Source organism: Carcharhinus amblyrhynchos, chromosome 13 (assembly GCF_965287045.1).
Source record: "Carcharhinus amblyrhynchos chromosome 13, sCarAmb.v2.hapA, whole genome shotgun sequence".
NCBI lineage: Eukaryota > Metazoa > Chordata > Chondrichthyes > Carcharhiniformes > Carcharhinidae > Carcharhinus > Carcharhinus amblyrhynchos.
Genome location: NC_137336.1, coordinates 14337130 through 14358907, shown reverse-complemented (window position 1 = coordinate 14358907; position 21778 = coordinate 14337130). Strand labels below are relative to the sequence as shown.

The 21778-nt window shown below is 41.8% G+C and overlaps 1 protein-coding gene across 1 annotated transcript in view; it reads left to right on the top strand.

The window, feature by feature from the left end:
- Positions 1-21778, top strand: part of kif3a (kinesin family member 3A) — a 65112-nt gene that overhangs the window by 32756 nt on the left and 10578 nt on the right. The window contains exons 11-17 of the mRNA XM_080201315.1: positions 6376-6532; positions 12561-12741; positions 13543-13653; positions 13994-14119; positions 15491-15544; positions 18250-18318; positions 20906-21033. Coding sequence (XP_080057441.1) covers positions 6376-6532; positions 12561-12741; positions 13543-13653; positions 13994-14119; positions 15491-15544; positions 18250-18318; positions 20906-21033 — 826 coding nt within the window. The remainder of the gene's footprint in view (positions 1-6375; positions 6533-12560; positions 12742-13542; positions 13654-13993; positions 14120-15490; positions 15545-18249; positions 18319-20905; positions 21034-21778) is intronic.

Sequence of the window (21778 nt, the reverse complement as noted above, 5' to 3'; positions counted from 1 at the left end):
CTAGATGGCCTACTCCTGCTCCTATTTCTTATGTTCTTATGAAACCAAACAAAAAGCAATGTCAAAATAGTATCAAGGGAAAATAAAGTTGAGTAGTATGGAGATAAAGCAAGGGAGAGCTGAAGCACAGGACCATGGAGAAGTCAGATTGTCAGTGGCCCTGGTTTGCTGTGGGCTTGTTATTTTAAATCGTAAAAGGAAACATTTCATATTGTTTACCTAATGAACAGTTGATGGAATTTCTAATTTCCTATTTTAAAACAATTATGTTTAGATGCAAAATCTTACGCCCTAATCAAGAAAATAGATTGTAATGCTTATATAAATAAAGTTGCATTATTTGAAAAGCAAATTCATTTTTTCATGAATAATGTTTTTTCTAAAACCTTAGGGATACTTGGAATTTCATATTTATTAAATACATAAGAACATAAGAAATAGGAGCAGGAGTAGGCCATCTAGCCCTTCGAGCCTGCCCCGCCATTCAATAAGATCATGGCTGATCTGTTGTGGCTCAGTTCCACTTTCCCGCCCTCTCCCCATAACCCTTAATCCCCTCTCTTATCAAGAACCCATCAACCCGCTTCTTAAAAATATTTAGCGAGGCAGCCTCCACCACTTCAACGGGCAGAGAATTCCAGAGATTCACCACCCTTTGAGTGAAGAAGTTCCTCCTCAACTCCGTTCTAAACCGCCTCCCCTTTATCTTGAGGCTGTGCCCCCTAGTCCTACTGTCTTTTTTGAGCGGGAAGAGTCTCTCCACCTCTATCCTATCCATCCCATTCATCATCTCATACGTCTCAATGAGATCTCCCCTCATTCTTCTAAACTCTAACGAGTACAAGCCTAGTTTATTCAGCCTCTCCTCATAGCTCAATCCCCTCAACTCCGGTATCAGCCTAGTAAACCTCCTCTGCACTCCCTCCAGGGCCAAAATATCCTTGCGCAGGTGCGGCGCCCAAAACTGCACACAGTACTCCAGCTGCGGCCTCACCAATGCCCTATACAGCTGCAGCAAGACCTCCCTACTTTTATATTCAATCCCCCTCGCTATGAAGGCCAGCATCCCATTCGCCTTCCTGACCACCTGCTGCACCTGCAAGCTGGGTTTTTGCGACTCATGCACAAGGACCCCGAGGTCCCTCTGCACCGTCGCCTGCTGCAGTTTTTCGCCACGTAAGTAATAGTCCTTCCTACCATTCTTCCTACCAAAGTGGACCACCTCACACTTGCCAACATTAAATTCCATTTGCCATTTCCTGACCCATTCGCCCAGCCTATCTAGATCCTTCTGCAGACTCTCCACACCCTCCGCACAATTTGCCTTTCCCCCAATCTTGGTGTCATCAGCAAATTTCGACACCCTACACTCGGTTCCCTCCTCCAGATCATCTATATAAATGGTAAATAGCTGAGGCCCCAGCACCGACCCCTGGGGCACCCCACTAGTCACCAACCGCCAATCCGAATAGCACCCATTGACCCCCACTCTCTGCCTCCTATTTGACAACCAATCCTCTATCCACGCTAACACCCTACCCCCAACTCCATGTCCCCTGACCTTCTGCAATAACCTCTTGTGAGGTACCTTGTCAAACGCCTTCTGAAAATCCAGAAAGACCACATCCACCGGCTCTCCTCTATCCACTGCCCTAGACACATCCTCATAGAACTCCAGTAAATTTGTCAGACACGACTTCCCTTTAATGAAACCGTGTTGCGTCCGCCCTATCAAGCAATTCCCTTCAAGATGCCTCGCAATTTCCTCCTTAATGACGGATTCTAACATTTTACCTACCACAGACGTTGAACTAACCGGCCTATAATTCCCCGCCTTTTGCCTGGCACCCTCCTTAAACAACAGCGTAACATTAGCCGTTTTCCAATCTTCCGGCACTTCCCCGGAATCCAGCGACGTCTGGAAAATAACCACCAAGGCATCCACTATAACCTCCGCCATTTCTTTCAGAACCCTCGGATGCATTCCATCCGGTCCTGGGGACTTGTCCACAATCAGCCCCTCCAGTCTGTCGAGCACCACCTCTCTAGTAACAGTAATGTCATTAAGACCCTCCATTCCTACCACCTTTCCATCTCTAACACCCGGCAAATTTAAATGAAGGGGTGTAGCAATCCAAAATGGTGTGGTATGATGTTGTTCTAAAAAGACTGAGCAATTAATGTACTATGTTGCTGTGGTAATTTTATTCTATTCTAAACTAAACTGAACTGAACAAGTACAATCTAGATCAAAATTTGACTTGGTCACCCTAAAGGAATCCGATTTCTAGTTTACTGAAGGAACATGTTTATCAAAATTTGGGAAGAACGTGGTATCGGTGAATGTAGTTTGCCACCACAGACTGGTAGTTCGACCACCTGTGATCTAGTTGAATGGTGCAGCAAAATTAAGGGGCTGATAGGCCTCTTCTTCCTATGGTTTTAGTGCAGGGCTGCTTGTAATTTAGCAATGTTTGAAAGTGTTGCACTTAGCGTATCTGTAATGCATGGGGAAATCATCCAGGAGGTTCAAAATCTCTCATACCCAGAGTGTATGTCAGTTTGCTTATATTTCATTAGCTCAAATAACCATTATCTGTAAAGTTAATAATGCTGATTTATTCCAGTGCAAACTGTTAGGAAAGCCATCAGTCAGAAACTGGAAATTGTCACTAACAAGCTAATTAAATTCCTAATTTTTTCCTGATGTCTTTGAGCGGTTGTTTTAGTCCCTCAGCTTGCCAACTATCTACACCTTTTAAAAAATAGAATTCATATAATTTACACAGCACAGCTTACTATAATTTCTAAATTATGGAAGTACCTAAAAAAAAAAGTATTCTTGTTGGAATCCCATCAATTTTTTTATGTCTTTGGAGTTGCTCCTTTCTGGAGCTTGTTCTTTTACTTGAATTTTCTTAATGTTTTTCTGTTATCTGCATTGGTGCTCTGCAGTGAGCTATTCTAGCTGCTTATTACAGAAGGTCAGGGGGCATGGAGTTGGGGGTAGGGTGTTAGCGTGGATAGAGGACTGGTTGTCAAATAGGAGGCAGAGAGTGGGGGTCAATGGGTGCTATTCGGATTGGCGGATGGTGACTAGTGGAGTGCCCCAGGGGTCGGTGCTGGGGCCTCAGCTATTTACCATTTATATAGATGATCTGGAGGAGGGAACCGAGTGTAGGGTGTCGAAATTTGCTGATGACACCAAAATTGGTGGAAAGGCAAATTGTGCGGAGGGTGGGGAGAGTATACAGAAGGATCTAGATAGGCTGGGCGAATGGGCCAGGAAATGGCAAATGGAATTTAATGTTGGCAAGTGCGAGGTGGTCCGCTTTGGTAGGAATAATGGTAGGAAGGATTATTACTTACGTGGCGAAAAACTGCAGTAGGCGACGGTGCAGAGGGACCTCGGGGTCCTTGTGCATGAGTTGCAAAAACCCAGCTTGCAGGTGCAGCAGGTGGTCAGGAAGGCGAATGGGATGCTGGCCTTCATCGCGAGGGGGATTGAATATAAAAGTAGGGAGGTCTTGCTGCGGCTGTATAGGGCATTGGTGAGGCCGCAGCTGGAGTACTGTGTGCAGTTTTGGGCGCCGTACTTACGCAAGGATATTTTAGCCTTGGAGGGAGTGCAGAGGAGGTTTACTAGGCTGATGCCGGAGGTGAGGGGGTTGAGCTATGAGGAGAGGCTGAATAGATTAGGCTTGTACTCGTTAGAGTTTAGAAGAATGAGGGGAGATCTCATTGAGACGTGTAAGATGATGCATGGGATGGATAGGATAGAGGTGGAGAGACTCTTCCCGTTCAGAAAGGATAGTAGGACTAGGGGGCATAGCCTCAAGATAAAGGGGGGGTGGTTTAGAACGGAGTTGAGGAGGAACTTCACTCAAAGGGTGGTGAATCTCTGGAATTCTCTGCCCGTTGAAGTGGTGGAGGCTGCCTCGCTAAATATTTTTAAGACGCGGGTTGATGGGTTTTTGATGAGAGAGGGGATTAAGGGTTATGGGGAGAGGGCGGGAATGTGGAACTGAGTCACGACAGATCAGCCATGATCTTATTGAATGGCGGGGCAGGCTCGAGGGGCTAGTTGGCCTACTCCTGCTCCTATTTCTTATGTTCTTATGTTCACATTAAATATTTTTCTTCAGTCAAGACTGCTTGTTAGTGTTACATGAAGCTAAACTAGCACTAAATATAAAAAAGGACAGTAAGAGTTTTTACAAATATATAAAGCAGAGGAGGCTGGCTAGAGTGAATGTTGGACCCTTGGGGGATGAGAGGGGGGATTTAGTGGTGGGAGATGAGTAAATGGCGGAGGCCTTAAATAAGTTTTTTGCCTCAGTCTTCACGGAGGAGGACGCGTATAGTTTGCCGGATATTAAAGATAGAAGGATGGTAGGAGTTGAGGGCCTGAATGCGATTACTGTCACTAGAGAGGTAGTGTTTGATAGACTAACGGGACTGATGGTGGACAAGTTCCCAGGACCAGATGGAATGCATCCCAGGGTTCTGAAGGAAATGGCAGAGGTGATAGTAGATGCCTTAGTGATTATTTACCAAACTTCGCTGGATTCCGGGGAAGTGCCGGAAGATTGGAAAACGGCTAATGTTACGCCGCTGTTTAAAAAAGGTAGCAGGCAAAAGGCAGGGAATTATAGGCCGGTTAGTTTAACGTCTGTAGTTGGAAAAATGCTTGAATCCACCATGAAAGAAGAAATAGCGAGGCACCTAGAAAAGAATGGTTTGATAGAGCAGACGCAGCACGGATTTGTTAAGGGGAAGTCGTGTTTGACAAATTTATTGGATTTCTATGAGGATGTGACTAGTGCGGTAGACAGAGGGGAACTGGTGGATGTGGTGTTTCTCGATTTTCAAAAGGCGTTTGATAAGGTGCCGCACAGAAGGTTGCTTCAGAAGGTTAGGGGGCATGGAGTTGGGGGTAAGGTGTTAGCGTGGATAGAGGATTGGTTGTCTAATAGGAGGCAGAGAGTTAGTATCAATGGGTGCTATTCTGATTGGCGGTTGGTGACTAGTGGAGTGCTGCAGGGATCGGTGCTGGGATCTCAGCTATTTACCATTTATATAGATGATCTGGAGGAGGGGGCTGAGTGTAGGGTGACGAAATTTGTGATGACTCAAAGATGAGTGGAAAAGCAAATTGTGCGGAGGGTGTGGAAAGTCTGCAGAGGGATCTGCATAGGCCGAGCAAGTGGGCCAGGACCTGGCAGATGGAGTACAATGTTAGCAAGTGTGAGGTTATCCACTTTGGCAGAAATAACAGTAGGAGGAATTACTATTTAAAGGGCAAAAAACTGCAGCATGCTACGGGGCAGAGGGACCTGGGGGTCCTTGTGCATGAGTCGCAAAAACCCAGTCTGCAGGTGCAGCAGGTAATCAAGAAGGCAAATGGGATGCTGGCCTTTATAGCGAGGGGGATAGAATATAAAAGCGGGATATAAAATCTTGCTGCAACTGTACAGGGCACTGGTGAGGCCGCAACTGGAGTACTGTGTGCAGTTTTGGTCGCCGCACTTGTGCAAGGATATTTTGGCCTTGGAGAGAGTGCAGAGGAGGTTCACTAGGCTGATACTGGAGATGAGAGGGTTAGACTATGAAGAGAGGCTAAATAGACTGGGTCTGTACTTGTTGGAGTTTAGAAGGATGAGGGGGGATCTTATAGAGACATACAAGATAATGAAAGGGATGGATAAGGTAGAGGTAGAGAGATTCTTCCCGCTCAAAGGATAGCAGGACTAGAGGGCACAGCCTCAAGATAAGGAGGGTGCAGTTTAGAACAGAGTTGAGGAGGAACTTCTTCACTCAAAGGGTGGTGAATCTCTGGAATTCTGTGCCCGTTGAAGTGGTGGAGGCTACCTCGCTAAATATATTTAAGTCAGGGGTAGATAGGTTTTTGACAGACAAGGAAATTAAGGGTTATGGGGAGAAAGTGGGAAAGTGGAACTGATCCACTTCAGATCAGCCATGATCATATTGAATGGCGGGTCAGGCTCGAAGGGCTAGATGGCCTACTCCTGCTACTATTTCTTATGCTCTTACCTGACCCAGCCATATCTGCTGCTCAGGCAGCTGAACATCTCTCTCGGTATGATGCAGCCTTCACTTAACTACCCCAGCTGGCTTCATGCCCAGTTGCTCCAACCTTTACTTGACAGTCTAGTATACCTGGGTACAAAAATAATCAGCTGTCAGCTCTTCCCAACTGAAATTAGGTGTTCATTTTGAAACTAAGCAAGCACGTAAGCAATGGTTTAATTTGTGTTTAATCACATAATTACAGTTTTGCTAATCCAGATCACTCGGCTGACATAATATAAATGTGATTTGCTCATGAGATGAAATTTTTTTTTGCATTTAAAGGAAGAAAGAAAGTATCTCCTGAAAAGATGGCAGAAATGCAGGCAAAGATTGATGAAGAAAGAAAAGTCCTTGAAGCCAAACTTGATATGGAAGAAGAGGAAAGGAACAAAGCCAGAGCAGAACTAGAGAAGAGAGAGAAAGACCTGCTGAAAGCACAGTAAGTAGACAATATTGAAACTCAATGAATGATTTTGAGATTGAAGTCACTAAAGTTAGTAAAATGCATTGGGAGAAGCATGGGCTTACATTAAAATAGAAACATTAACAGAAATGGGTTTATTTTCATTGGCTGAAAGAATAAAACTGAATATAGTCTACATTTACTTGCTTCCAATGGACTGAATGTTGATTATAAAAGTAAGGGTGATACAGGCACAAATTGGATAGCAAACTCTGGTGAGCACACTTGGGGTTTTCTTGCTTAACTTCCCTAACATTGCTGTCCCAGGGTGCGTTGCCCTTTGCAAGTGGTGTGAAAATAGCATCCTGTCATCTGACTTTCCATTCAAACATATTGAACTTTAAGTTTCCGGGCTGCTGTGTAGATACAGGTGAAAGTCTCAACAGAAAGTTAGGCCTTGTTCATTCCAGTGAAACCACTCTTAATACTGTGATAAATCCTAATTAGTGATAGACAACCTTCTTGACACTGGAAATTAACTTTTACAAGTGGACGTCTCATCTTGTTAATTCTTTTGGGGATTACCAAAAATGTGAACACATTTTTTACTCTTTCTTTAAGGCTCTTTTTTCCTCTCTCAAACCCATGTTTCTCTTCTATTTTGCTTCTCCTACCTAATTATACATTGAATCCATTGTTGGAACTTGCCCACTTTCTGGTTTAGACTCTGTATTGCGTATTAATCAATCAGATTGAAGAACAGTTAAAGGGATGAATAGCTTACCTGTTCATACAGATTGCAGATTCTCTATAAAGAACACTGCATTGTTTAAATGTTTGGCTCATTACAATCTGCTGTTCAAAAGTCAGTGGGCAAGTGAAAGCTTAACAGAAGGCTGCTGCCATTTATTCTTCACTCATGACCCAAACTGGCTCATTATATAAGTACCTAGTTTTGCATTGATGAGTGGAGAACTGTAAGCATTTGTCATCATAACCCTATGAAACTGACAAACTTCTTGACAGTAAGAAGTCTCACAACACCAGGTTGAAGCCCAACAGGTTTATTTGGTAGTAAACATCCCTTCGTCAGGTCTGTACTTGATGGACTTTAGAGCAATGAGGGGGGGACCTCATTGAAACTTGCAGAATACTGAAAAGCTTGGATAGAATGGACGTGGAAAAGATGTTTCCATTAGTTGGTGAGACTAGGATCCGAGAACACAGTCTCAATAAATGGACAATTCTTTAGAACTGAGAAGAGGAGGAATTTCTTCAGCCAGGGAGTGATTAGTTTATGGAATTCATTGTCTCAAAAGAGGCCAGTCATTATGTATATTGAAGACAGACCCAGATAGGTTCTTGATTGGTAAGGGGATCAGAGGTTATGGGGAAAAGCTGGGAGATTGGGGTTGAGAAACTTATAGCCATGATTGAGTTTGCTCTGCCATTCAATGGACCGAATGGCCTAATTCTACTCCTATATCTTATGGTCTTGTGCATCTTTCAGGACTCTGCCAGCTTGATCACCGGTGGTGCTTCCAAATCTCCCATGGTAATGGGGAGATGGAGGTCCCCCTCCCAGCATGCATGGCGTGTTTCTGTGTTTCCTCCCAAGTGTTGCTCACCATGGAGGAGTTGATGCATCAGTTAAAGGAGAGTGATGGATTTTCAATCAGCAGGAGGTTTGACTTGATGTCTTGAGACTTCTTAAAGCCTGGATTTAATGTTGAGGATTCCCACTTGGTCATTCCCTATAACATTGTGCTGCCCACTTCTGGTGGGACTGTCTCGCAGGTCGGACATGCATCCTTCAGGGTGTTGAAGTAGTAGTCTGGTTGAGAGGTACAATTTTGAGAGTATGACAATGTCATGCTGTTTCTTCACTGATCTGCACTTGCTATGAGTCTCCAGATAGTAGTGAGGTGCACTTTGCAGTGACTGGGCTAGGCTTGCCTTTATTACATTGGGTCAGCAGGTTGAAACCGATTGGACTGCTGAGTTTTATTCTTGTTTCTTGGAGTGATTTAATCCAACTGAGTGGCTTGCTCAACCATTTCAGAGGGCAGTTGAAAGTCAACCAAATTAGTGCGTCTCGTGTCAGAAATAGGCCAGACTAGATCTTTTCCTTAAATGGCCTTAGTGAACCAAATGGATTTTTAACTACTATTTGGGAGTTTCACATTCACCATTAGCTTTTCATCACAGATTTATTTAGCTAACTAAATTTAAACTTGGCTTGTTGGGTTTTGAGCTCATGTTTCTGGATTACTAATGAGTTCAGTAACATTATCACTGCTCTTACAGCCAGCACTTTGATGTGTATTTGTCATTTGGTAGTGCAGAATTTGTGTATTGCTGAAAAAAAAGGCATGACAAAGTTTTTTTGCCTTGCACTCATCAGAACAATTGCTAGAATAAAATGCAAGGATATTCAACAGATTTATGCTGTATAAGAAGAGAATGCTGATTGGTTGGCAAGTGGACTCTGCCAATATAGCCATACTTAATATGAGCCAAAGATATACTCAATATGAGATTGGCTGGCAAGTGGACTCTGATATATAGAAGTGTTGCCATGGAGAATTTGTCAGTGATGAAGGACAGTTTTTTAACTTAAGCTTATGACCTTTAGTAGTGAAGTCTGAGTCCCTTGTTTTACTACATTTCCTGCCAACAGTTTTCTGATGTAACTAGTTAATGTTCCATGACATTGCATTGCAAGACTAAGTATTGTCTCCAGTGAAGTGAGGTTAAATATTGGAGGTTTCATTTGATCCTTATTTTAATTTTGTATATAAAATAAAAGGATTGAATGAAATGTTTCATGCTACTCATTAGTAGCAAAACCTACTCTAATTTGGGAAATGTGTATTTCTCTGGATTATAGAATGGGAAACGTGTGCAGAATAAAAGTGCTGCAGCAGCACTGCTGTGAGTGAGGTGTAATTACATGAAATAGTTTACATGTTGATCATAAATGAGAACTTAGAAATGTGGACGATGCACACAAGTGCAAGGTTTATGTGCAGTTTTCTTTAGTGCTCAGTTTTATGGTTACGATGTTGAAATCTAGAACTGCATTTCTTTAAAATGCATTGTGTGGATGTTATCAATATAGAATAGAATTTCCTTAAACATTTCATAAAGCTATGACTATGTATGGTGTTATCAGTTTTGTTGCTGTTATTGTATTTGAAGTATTTACAATACCTAATTATGTCCACCAGATGTAGCTAGCATGTCAGTGATTGGAAGATTAGGATTTTCTTCTCCATGCAATTGCACCACTGACATAATGCCATGGCTGGAGGATACAGTGGGATCTCCAGCTCCCACCCCCAATCTATCCTCACAGGGCCCCACACCATCTTGCTTTCCAGCTCTTCCATTGCAGTTCTATTTCCTTTTTTCTTGCGTCCCTTTGCTGTATTCTTTCTGCTCAAAGCACTGTCTAGAATTTTGTCAAAGCAATGAAGAGCCTGACAATGAGCCGTAGTTGGAGAAACCTTGCCTCAGCTGTTTGAGGCCTCAACTAATTAGTTACTGTTGAGGCTCCTGTCACTTTGGAAAATGCCCTCCCTCCCAAGAGTTGCTAGATCAGGGCTAGCAATTTTATAGTTTCAGCAGCATCATCCAGAATGTTGGCCACTACTGTGACCTCACTTAATGGACGATGTCTTGGGAACAAGCCTCCCTCCCAACCAGGTAACTGGGGTCTTAGTTGGGCAGGTTCTGGTGTGGTTGTTGGTGAGAGCAGGGAAAAGGGAGTTGTTCTTGCAGGTGTAGACGTTATTGCTACTTTAAGGAGGCAGTGAGGCCCTTCATGATTAACAGTTCCTCCCCCACCACCCCAAACATGTTGGGAAGCTTTCAAGGTTCAGCAGGTTGCCTCCCATTGTAGTGTAGATCCTGCCCACCAGAGGTGGGAGGAAGAGGTCATTATTTGGCCATTTAAGTGGATTAATTGGCCTCTGGACTGTTCGGTCATCCTCCACCTATCTCACTGTTAGCAAAATGCCATAAATGGAGGACACAATGGAACTCCAGTCCCTGCCTTTTCTGAATGTTTTATGGACCCCCACGCCTCCTTGCAGGTAACACCCTGCCTGTTATCTATCTTGTGTGCATTTTGATCAAAGCTTTGTTATTTTTTAATTACTACATTGGTTAATTGTTAGACCGTTACAGCATTTGTGATGAGAGTTAAAACTCTGCTGTCAATGAATGTGACTGACTCCTTGCATAGATACATTACCTGCAACAAGTTATTTTGTGTCTCCTTTAATAGGTAATTTACATTTAACTAGATTGGGAACATGGAAACATGCAGTCAGATGAATAAAAATGAGCTGGCATTCCAGCTCCTTAAAATCCTGCATTGTGTGATGTACCAAGAAGTTGTTCAAAAGATTGTGTAAAAGGTGTTACAGAAAGTGTTTTTGCTTGTATAAAAAAAAGCTTATTCTAGTGATTGAAGGTGTCATTTCCTAATGTGAAATTCTGAATATGGTTATCATGAGGATCCTTTTAAGATAGTTTGACCAAGTGTCATTTTCCTTTGTAACGATTTGCTATTCTTAAGTCTGCACCCATCTCTCTATGGAGATTGCTTTCATTCATTGATCAAAGTTAACAAGTACGAAATCACAGGCCAATCTGAGTTGCAATGCCTCATAGTCCAACAGTGCTTTGATTTTCTTTAAGAATACCACATTTTAAGAACATAAAAACATAAGAAATAGGAGCAGGAGTAGGCCATCTAACCCTTTGAACCTGCCCCGCCATTTAATAAGATCATGGCTGATCTGAAGGGGCTCAGTTCCACTTTCCTGCTTTCTCCCCATAACCCTTAATTCCCTTGCCTACCAAAAACCTATCTACCCGTGTCTTAAATATATTTAGCGAGGTAGCCTCCGCCACTTCAATGGGCACAGAATTCCAGAGATTCACCACCCTTTGAGTGAAGAAGTTCCTCCTCAACTCTGTTCTAAACTGCCGCCGTCTCCCCCCCCCCCCCCCAATCTTGAGGCTGTGCCCTCTGGTCCTGCTGTCCTTTGGGCGGGACGAATCTCTCTACCTCTACCCTATCCATCCCCTTCATTATCTTATACGTCTCTATAAGATCCCCCCTCATCCTTCTAAACTCCAACGAGTACAGACCCAGTCTATTTAGCCTCTCTTCATAGTCCAACCCCCTCATCTCCGGTATCAGCCTAGTGAACCTCCTCTGCACTCCGTCCAAGGCCAAAATATCCTTGTGCAAGTGCGGCAACCAAAACTGCACACAGTACTCCAGCTGCGGCCTCACCAGTGCCCTGTACAGTTGCAGCAAGACCTCCCTGCTTTTATATTCTATCCCCCTCGCTATAAAGGCCAGCATCCCATTCACCTTCTTGATCACCTGCTACACCTGCAGACTGGGTTTTTAATGCTCATGCACAAGGACCCCCAGGTCCCTCTGCACCGTAGCGTGCTGCAGCTTTTCGCCCTTTAAATAGTAATCCCTCCTACTGTTATTCCTGCCAAAGTGGATAACCTCATACTTGCTAACATTGTACTCCATCTGCCAGGTCCTGGCCCACTCGCTCAGCCTATCTAGATCCCTCTGCAGACTTTCCACACCCTCTGCACAATTTGCTTTTCCACTCACCTTTGTGTCATCAGCAAATTTCGACACCCTACACTCAGCCCCCTCCTCCAGATCATCTATATAAATGGTAAATAGCTGAGGCCCCAGCACTGATCCCTGTGGCACTCCACTAGTCACCAACCGCCAATCAGAATAGCACCCATTGATACCAACTCTCTGCCTCCTATTAGACAACCAATCCTCTATCCACACTAACACCTTACCCCCAACTCCATGCCCCCTAACCTTCTGAAGCAACCTTTTGTGTGGCACCTTATCAAATGCCTTTTGAAAATCGAGAAACACCACATCCACCAGTTCCCCTCTGTCTACCTTTAGTGATTTATATTGCTCTGCTCTCATTGATGAGAATTTGAATCTTTATTTTTTAAATAAAAGTGTATAATGAGATCCATTCATGAAATTCTTAAGGTTGGAGCATCAGACTTTGTTGGAAAAATTGTCTGCTTTAGAGAAGAAGGTGATTGTGGGAGGAGTGGACCTTCTGGCCAAAGCTGAAGAGCAAGAAAGACTACTGGATGAATCAAATTGTGAGCTGGAGGCACGCCGAAATCGTGCAGAGCAACTTCGGAAAGAGCTAGAGGAAAAAGAGGTGATGCAATTACTATTCTTAATGCATTTTTCTTCTTACCACAAACTCAACATCACTTAGTCTTGCTGTTATCCTACAGTTTACAAATCTTTGAAGCTCCAGCTCAGTGCCACTTAAATACCACTTCTTGATTTACTTTCTACTGTTTTCAGTCTTAGTGATGTCCTATATTTTAGACCTTGGCTGTTTTATGCAGTTCTCCTAATTTAAAAAGACAAGTTTCAAGGTTATAGGATATTGGTTTTGCTGTGCAATCTGGATGAATAAACAACTTTGGAGTATCTAGATATCACTATTCTTCCCTTTCAGAATAGTAAAACAATCAATTTATTTGATGTGGAAAATAACATTGCAACCACTGACTCCATGTACATACATTCACTTTTTTAGCAAAACTCCACATTGACTCAAGCCATCTGCTCCTCAATTGCACCAAACCCTGCTTGTCTATCTTGTCTTTCCTTGTTTTTTTCCGTGCTGACCAACACAAAAATTCTCGTGCTGTGTAAATTGTGTGTTGTAGGATAACCACAAATTTTGTTCTTACTAATAATGTTCCTACTTGTAAAGTCCTAGTGACTAGTTCCTATTAGTGACTAGTTCCTATTAGTGACTAGTTCCTATTAGTGACTAGTTCCTATTAGTGACTAGTTCCTATTAGTGACTAGTTCCTATTAGTGACTAGTAACTAGTAAAGAGTAAAACAATTCTGAGAAAGTTTTGCATCTGCACATATTGGTACTGGCTACTCTAAATAATAAATTAATGTCCCTTTGTGGTTTTTTTTTTGTCAATAAAAAGCAAGAACGTTTGGACATTGAAGAGAAGTACACCAGTTTGCAGGAGGAGGCCCAGGGCAAGACAAAGAAACTGAAGAAAGTTTGGACGATGCTGATGGCAGCAAAATCTGAGGTGAGAAGCCACATTTATGAAGGAGCTGCTGTGATTTTTGGGTTATTTTCATGTTGTTATAGAATTGTTTATTGTACCAAAACATTACTTGAGCTTCATACGAGAATGAAAGAAGCACCACAAGTGAATAAACAATCCAAAATACTTTTCTTCTCAGTTATATTGAATTGATTCTTCCAAATGGAAGTAAAGCTCCTTCACTTGACCTTGTTTCATAACTAGTCGAGATTGGGTCTTTTTGGAGATGATACCTTTACCCAGTTTCTCTGCATTAAATCGTTCAGGTTTTTTATGGCATAATAACAGTTCTGCTACAATAATCTGTTCGTTTTTTTCAAAGATGGCAGACTTGCAGCAAGAACATCAACGTGAAATTGAAGGACTGTTAGAGAATATAAGACAACTGAGCCGAGAACTCCGTCTCCAAATGCTCATTATTGACAACTTCATTCCACGAGAATACCAGGTTAGACAGAGATTCTTAATGAATTGTTTATGTTGGGGCTGTTGATGATGGAAAATAGAATGTTTGACTCTCATGCCTTGGGACAATGGTTGTTTCAACTTCCATGAATAAAGAATGTTTTCTGTAACGATGGACAATACTAGCCTTAATGTGGGCCTTTGAATGTTTAATAGAAAACAGTCTAAATTGAAATATAGCACAGGGACAAAAGGGAAATTGACATATTTTTGTCCTGTAGATGTTGATGTTTGAAAATTATAAAGATTTTCTTATTTTTGAAGGCCATCCTTTTTTGTGCATTTTCTTTGAAACCTCATTGGGAGCAATGTTTAAAACGATGTCTTATGCCACTCATTCAACTCATGCTATTTCAACTTTTGTATACCATGTGAGGTACCAATTAGGCAGATTTAGTGCATGGAACTTGAATATATATTCATAATTACAATAACTTTTATTTGGATATTGAAATTTTGCTGTTTCAGGTATCACACAAAAATGCTTCAGGCATTACATTAGAACAAAAACATTATAAAGTTCTCCCTATGTCTGTAGCCTCCTGCAGCCCTACAAATCTTTGAGGTCACTATGCTCTTCTTCTGGCCTCTTGTGCTTCACTGATTGTAATCACTACACTCCACTGCTGATGGCTGAACTTTCAGCTGGCATGATCCTAAGCTCTGAAATTCCCTCCCTATTTTCCTCAACCTCTTTAACTACCCCTCTTGTTCTTTAAAACCAATGTTTTTGATCTAAATTCTGGACATTTATTCTGATGTATCCTTATGTATTTAGTTCATTGTAAAATCTTCCAAGGTATTTATCAATAAAAACAATGTTTTAATTGTATTTAATACTTTAGGGAAATCAGTGATTATATCAATTAAGAAATTGACATTAGTTAAAAGCAAATTACTGCAGATGCTGGAATCTGAAACCAAAAGAGAAAATGCTGGACCTCAACAGGTCTCACAACACCTGGTTAAAGTCCAACAGGTTTATTAGATAGCAGATAAACCTGTTGGACTTCAACCTGGTGTTGAGAGACTTCTTACTATGTTTACCCCAGTCCAACGCCGGCATCTCCACACCTCAACAGGCCTGACAGCATCTGTAGGGAGAGAAAAGAGCTGACATATTGAGTCCGGAAGACCCTTTGTCAAAGCTTTGACATTAGTTAGTTTAGTAAGGAGTTGCATAATTTGGGAAAATGGTAACTGAATTGCATATAATAAGGTTCTTTGGAACCTGATGACTTTTTGCCATCATGATTTATCAGAAGAAACAGTTAATAAACTGAGTTACTGCTCATCTTGTATTTATTATGTTGATTATGGCAGGTTTGTTTAAATAAATGTTTGTTCCATCTAGGAGATGATTGAGAACTATGTACACTGGAATGAAGACATTGGAGAGTGGCAGCTGGTAGGTCTGTACAGTCAGTAAATGAAAACATCAAATTTTGTACTCAACTGATGCAAGATTTACATTTGCCAAAGAATGATGCACGTTTTTAGAACTGTCAACAATAGTTGCAGTATTTCTTTTTTTTACTGTACACTTAACTCTAAATATCATTAATATAGCTGAGTTAATATACTGTTAAATCAAGAAACATCAAATATAGTAGCTTCCATAAGGTATGATTTGTTGATAAATGTACTAATAAAATCCTTTACAATCCATAGGGCATTATTTGTGTTTTAAAGCGTGGTGGGACAGTGGTTAGTACTGTTGCCTTGATGCCAGGGATCTGGGTTTGATTCCAGGGCAACTGTCCTGGGTAGTCAGTGTTCAGTTTGCACGTCCTTCTTATGTGGGTTTTCTCCGGGCGCTCCAGTTTCCTCCCACAGTTGGAAGATGTGCAGATTAGCTAAATTGTCCCTTATTGTCCAAAATGTGTAGGTTGGCGGGAGTGGGGGGGTGCTTAGTGAGATAAACGTGTAGGGTTATGGGGATAAGGAAAGGGGTGGGTCAGGGAGTATCAGTGTACTCTTCATGGGCCAAATGACCTCCCTCCACACTGTGCGTATTCTATGATTCTATAAATATGGAAATAAAGACATTTGTTAATCATAACAATTATTTGGTTGCAGTGTTTTTAAGCATTAGCTAAAGTTTTGTTTTATGTGGAATTAGAAAGAATATCCAGCACAGCAGCAGGCCATTTGGCCCAACCAGTCCATAAAAACTTTAGTGCTCCTCACGCATACTTTCTCATCTACATATTACCCTGTATTCCAACCTTTCTCAAATGCATATCTAGCCCCCTCTTAACTTCCATGGCTCAACAATTCCATGTGGCAATGAGTTTTGCATCCTCACTCCTAGTTAAACAAAAAACTTCGCTTCAGTTCCCTTCTGGGGTCTTTGGCCCACAGTGGCCTCTTGTTTTTCTTTCTTCACAAATGACAACAGCTTCCATGAGACAAAACATTTCATTGTTTTAAAAATATCTATTAAATTTCCCCGCCAGCTATCTTTCCTGGTGGGTGTAACTATTGCTTGTTTGGAACGTCTAGCGTTTACCCTAAAAAGATGGTGCCAAGAAAAAGTGTGCTCAATGAAATCACTTCTCTGACCTGTAATTTTGACATTAAAAATCTATTGGCCTAATAGTCTTTTAACATGTTAACTTGTACTAACTTACTTTTTACCTCCCACTGACCATCCCTTTCTTGCTCTGTTCTTACTGCTTTCCTCCCTGACACTTCTCTCCTTTATTTCATTCTGCTCCCTGTTTCCCTCCCTCTCTCTCCCTTCCTCCTACCTGCTGACACCCTCCCCAAACTCCCTACTTAGTGCTTCCCTCCCACCACCTGGTCACTAAACCATTCCCCTGTTTCCACCTGTCTTCGTGAGCTTTCTCCCTCACTATTACCATCCTTTCCTTGAGTGCCTTCTCACAGCAAGAGCTTGGGGGATGGAAACAGCAAGCAGGAGAGTCAGGGAAGTGAGCAGGGAAGTGAAGCAGTGAGCAGGAGAATTGGGGAGGTGAAGCGGAGGGTCGGGGGAGGACAGTGGTGAATGGGAAGGCCGGGGAAAGGCAGTATCAAACAGAAGGGCTGGGGGGGAGAAAACAATCTGAGAAAGTGAAGGGTGCTATGTTTTTAAAAGAAAAAGATGGAACATGTGCTGTTACAACTTAGTTCTTAGTGCCTGTGCAGTAACCATGCTAAAACAAAAAATGGAAGTGTTATTCAGGATTCTCTCCTGTGTTACAAACCATTCTAAAATGAGAATATGCTATTGGGAACGCACATTAAATGGAGTTACTGATATAACTTTGCGTTTCTGGTATCATCTTTATACAACTTTTTTCTACCCTCTCCAGTGATTCAATAGTCTTTTGATAATATGGTAGTCTGAACTGCTCACAATACTCCAAAGTGTAATCTAATAAAGATTCAATACAAATTTGGTATAACTTATCTACTTTTCAATTCTGTGCCTTCAGAAATAAACTTCAGAGCATATTTTTTATGGCTTTTTTGACCTGTATCATTACAAGTGCACAAATCATTAAACATGCTCTCATATCCCTTTGTTTTCCTGCTTCCTTTAGATTCATGTTTTCCAAGTAATATTGACTTCCTTATTTTCCTTATATTTTAGCTGAAAATAATTTTGTCAATTATATACCTATTCTGTAAACTTATATACAAAGGCTAATAACTCATTCTTTTCAGTATTGATTTATTTCCTTTTGCTGCTTCCTCCCTTGCACCCCTTACCAATGACCCTCACCCCAAAATCACCCCAGCCAATTTGATATCAACCACAAATTTAGAAATGATATTTCATTCTAAAGTCAAAATTGTTTTTGACTCCAACAACAAATTGTCTATATTCCCTACAAGTGTTAAAATCTATATAATAGCATTAGCACCATTTTGCTTTTTAAGCTCAGTTTTACAGTTCCTGCTTTTAGTTTTTACACTAACTCTCACCAGCACACCTCATTATAACTAGCTGAGGTCCGATTCCAGGACTAATCTGCAGAAAATGATCTGCAATTTTCCCACACTTGATTTTTTTTTGTTTCGGTGCATTCTAAAGGACTGGTTAATGGGACTTTTTAAGCATGATAACGTTTTAAACCGACAAGATTATTTTTCTTTTAATTGTAGAAATGTGTGGCATACACAGGAAACAACATGAGGAAACAAACTCCAGTACCTGACAAAAAAGAAAAAGATGTAAGTTTTGAATTCTTACCTTTTAAAGAAAACATTCTCATCTCAAGGTGTCCTGCCCCCCAATGCTTTTTATTAATTGTGAATAAAAATACAACTGGAAATACTCAGCAGTTCAGGTTGCATCTGACATGAGAGAATCAGTTAACCTTTCCAGGTTGATAATTTTTGTTAGAACTTGAGGCTTTTAAGCGAATGTAAAAGTACGGAAAGAGCAAAAGAAAAGGTCTGTGACGGAACGGAAGGGAGGAGAGATTGAGTGCTGAGAGAGATAATGATGCAAGGCAAAAGGAAATTAAAGTGGAGCCATTAAAGAAATGAGATGAATTTAGTATAGGTGAAAATAGAAATAATGGAATCATTGCCAACAGGTGTCATCGGGAAAATTGGGACAGAGGTTATGATCTGAAATTGTCAAACTCGGTAGCTGGAATTCTCTGATGTCAAATTCTCAACCACAGACAAGGTCAGAGAATCCCAGCCAATGTTTTGCCCAAGTCTGTAACTTGTCTAATTAAAAAAAATTGGTACAGTTCCTTGAGCTTGTGTTGCGCCTCGCTTGCTTTAGTGAATCTAGTAGAATAATTGGATTTTTTTCAATTAAAAATGGCTCTAATTTCTACAGTGAACTTGTTGATAGAATTGTGTTTGTGCTTTCTGAAGAACGTTGCTCTGACATTGATTGAAATAACATAATATTGGTGATTGATCCCTTTTGGTTTTACAATTCATGAGTAGCTATCAAGCTTACCTTGAAGTGGCAGCGGTGTGAAATAAAATTGAAAATCTTAGGGGTGTGCAACTTTGCAGAAATCCAAAGCACATCTCTTGATTTCTTGATTTTCAGGTGGCGTTTGATAAGGTGCCGCACAAGAGGTTGTTACAGAAGGTTAGGGGGCATGGAGTTGGGGGTAGGGTGTTAGCGTGGATAGGGGATTGGCTGTCAATAGGAGGCTGAGAGTGGGGGGTCAATGGGTGCTATCCAGATTGGCAGTTGGTGACTAGTGGAGTGCCCCAGGGATCGGTGCTGGGGCCTCAGCTATTTACCATTTATATAGATGATGTGGAGGAGGGAACCGAGTGTATGGTGTCGAAATTTGCTGATGACACCAAGATTGGTGGAACGGCAAATTGTGCGGAGGGTGTGGAAAGTCTGCAGAAGGATCTAGATAGGCTGGGCGAATGGGCCAGGAATTGGCGAATGGAATTTAATGTTGGCAAGTGCGAAGTTGTCCACTTTGGTAGGAATAATGATAGGAAGGACTATTACTTACATGGTGAAAAACTGCAGCATGCGACAGTGCAGAGGGACCTCGGGGTCCTTGTGCATGAGTCGCAAAAACCCAGCCTGCAGGTGCAGCAGGTGGTCAGGAAGGCGAATGGGATGCTGGCCTTCATAGCGAGGGGGATTGAATATAAAAGTAGGGAGGTCTTGCTGCAACTGTACAGGGCACTGGTGAGGCTGCAGCTGGAGTACTGTGTGCAGTTTTGGTTGCCGCACTTACGCAAGGATATTTTGGCCTTGGAGGGAGTGCAGAGGAGGTTCATTAGGCTGATACCAGAGTTGAGGGGGTTGAACTATGAGGAGAGGCTGAATAAACTAGGCTTGTACTCGTTAGAGTTTAGAAGAATGAGGGGAGATCTCATTGAGACATATAAGATGATGAATGGGATGGATAGGATAGAGGTGGAGAGGCTCTTCCTGCTCAGAAAGGACAGTAGGACTAGAGGGCACAGCCTCAAGATAAGGGCGGGGGGGGGTGGCAGTTCAGAATGGAGTTGAGGAGGAATTTCTTCACTCAAAGGGTGGTGAATCTCTGGAATTCTCTGCCTGTTGAAGTGGTGGAGGCTGCCTCGCTAAATATATTTAAGACGCGGGTAGATAGGTTTTTGATAGGCAAGGTAATTAAGGGTTATGGGGAGAAGGCGGGAAAGTGGAACTGAGCCACTTCAGATCAGCCATGATCTTATTGAATGGCGGGGCAGGCTCGAGGGGCTAGATGGCCTACTCCTGCTATTTCTTATGTTTCTTATGTTCTTATCTCCAGTTATATTCCTATACAGTGTGTCATTTCAGATTCTAGGCACCTCAGCCTGCAGTCATTTATTGTGCTGCAGTTTGTGGGACCTTGTGTTAACGGCTGCACTAAAATACTTTGGGACATTCTGAAGAGTGAAAAACACTCTAAATTGCAAGTTCTTTTTTCTGTACTGTGGAAAACTTCAAGTACAGCTTCAAGTTCTATTGCAGAAGTACAAATGTTTTCCACTTTTCCTACTGGCATCTTTGATACTGTACACAATGTTATTTATTATATCATGGCTTATGATTTCTGCAATTATAATTCAATTTTACCAAGTACACAGGTGCATTTTCTGGAGTGCAGGTTAAATCATTCCTGCAAGATCCAATTAAAAACAAAGTGTAGCAAGTCTTGTCCAATGTGAAGTAAATGTAAGGGTGCAAGAGCGTCAATCCCGTTGTATAAACTGCACTTTCAGCAATTCTGATAACTGCACAGAAATTCTTTGATTCTTTCGCCAGATTCCAAATGTTAAACTAATGTGAATGCTTTCTTTATTATTTTAGCCATTTGAAGTGGATTTGTCACATGTTTACTTGGCGTACACAGAAGAAAGTCTGCGGCAGTCATTAATGAAGCTGGAGAGGCCAAGAACCTCAAAGGGAGGGAAATCCAGACCCAAAACTGGCAGAAAGTAAGGCAATGATGGGAATATTTAAATTCCATTAAAAATATGCAATACATTCCTTAATTTATGTTTATTTTCTCTACCTAAATTTATTTTTTTCTCCACCTAAAAATTGTGATCTTTGAGATTATTTCCAATGCCTGCAGGAATATGAGGATGTTATTGAAGTGATGAGGTTGGAATCCATTTGGTTGTGTTGAGAATGAAAAGGAGCATGATCAGGGTCACAGTTTTTTATTATTCGTTCGTGGGTTATGGGATTCGCTGGCTGGTCAGCATTTATTACCCATCCCTAGTTGCCCTTGAGAAGGCAATGATGAACTGCTGCCTTGAATCGCTGCAGTCCATGTTTGGTGGGTTGACCCACAATGCTGTTAGGGAGGGAATTTGACCCAGCAATGCCAATATATTTCCAAGTCAGGATGGTGAGTGGCTTGGAGGGGAACTTGCTGATGATGGTGTTCCCATCTATCTGTTGCCCTCGCCTTTCTAATTGGAAGTGATCATGGATTTGGAAGATGATGTCTGAGGATCTTTAGTGAATTGCTGCAATGCATCTCGTAGATAGTACACACTGTTGCTACTGAGTGTTGGTGATGGAGGGGTTAAATGTTTGAACATGTAGTGCCAATCAGGTGGACTGTTTTGTCCTGGATGGCGACAAGCTTCTTGAGTGGTGTTGGAGCTGCATCCATCCAGGCAAGTGGGGAGTATTCCATTACACTCCTGACTTGTGCCTTGTAAATGGTGG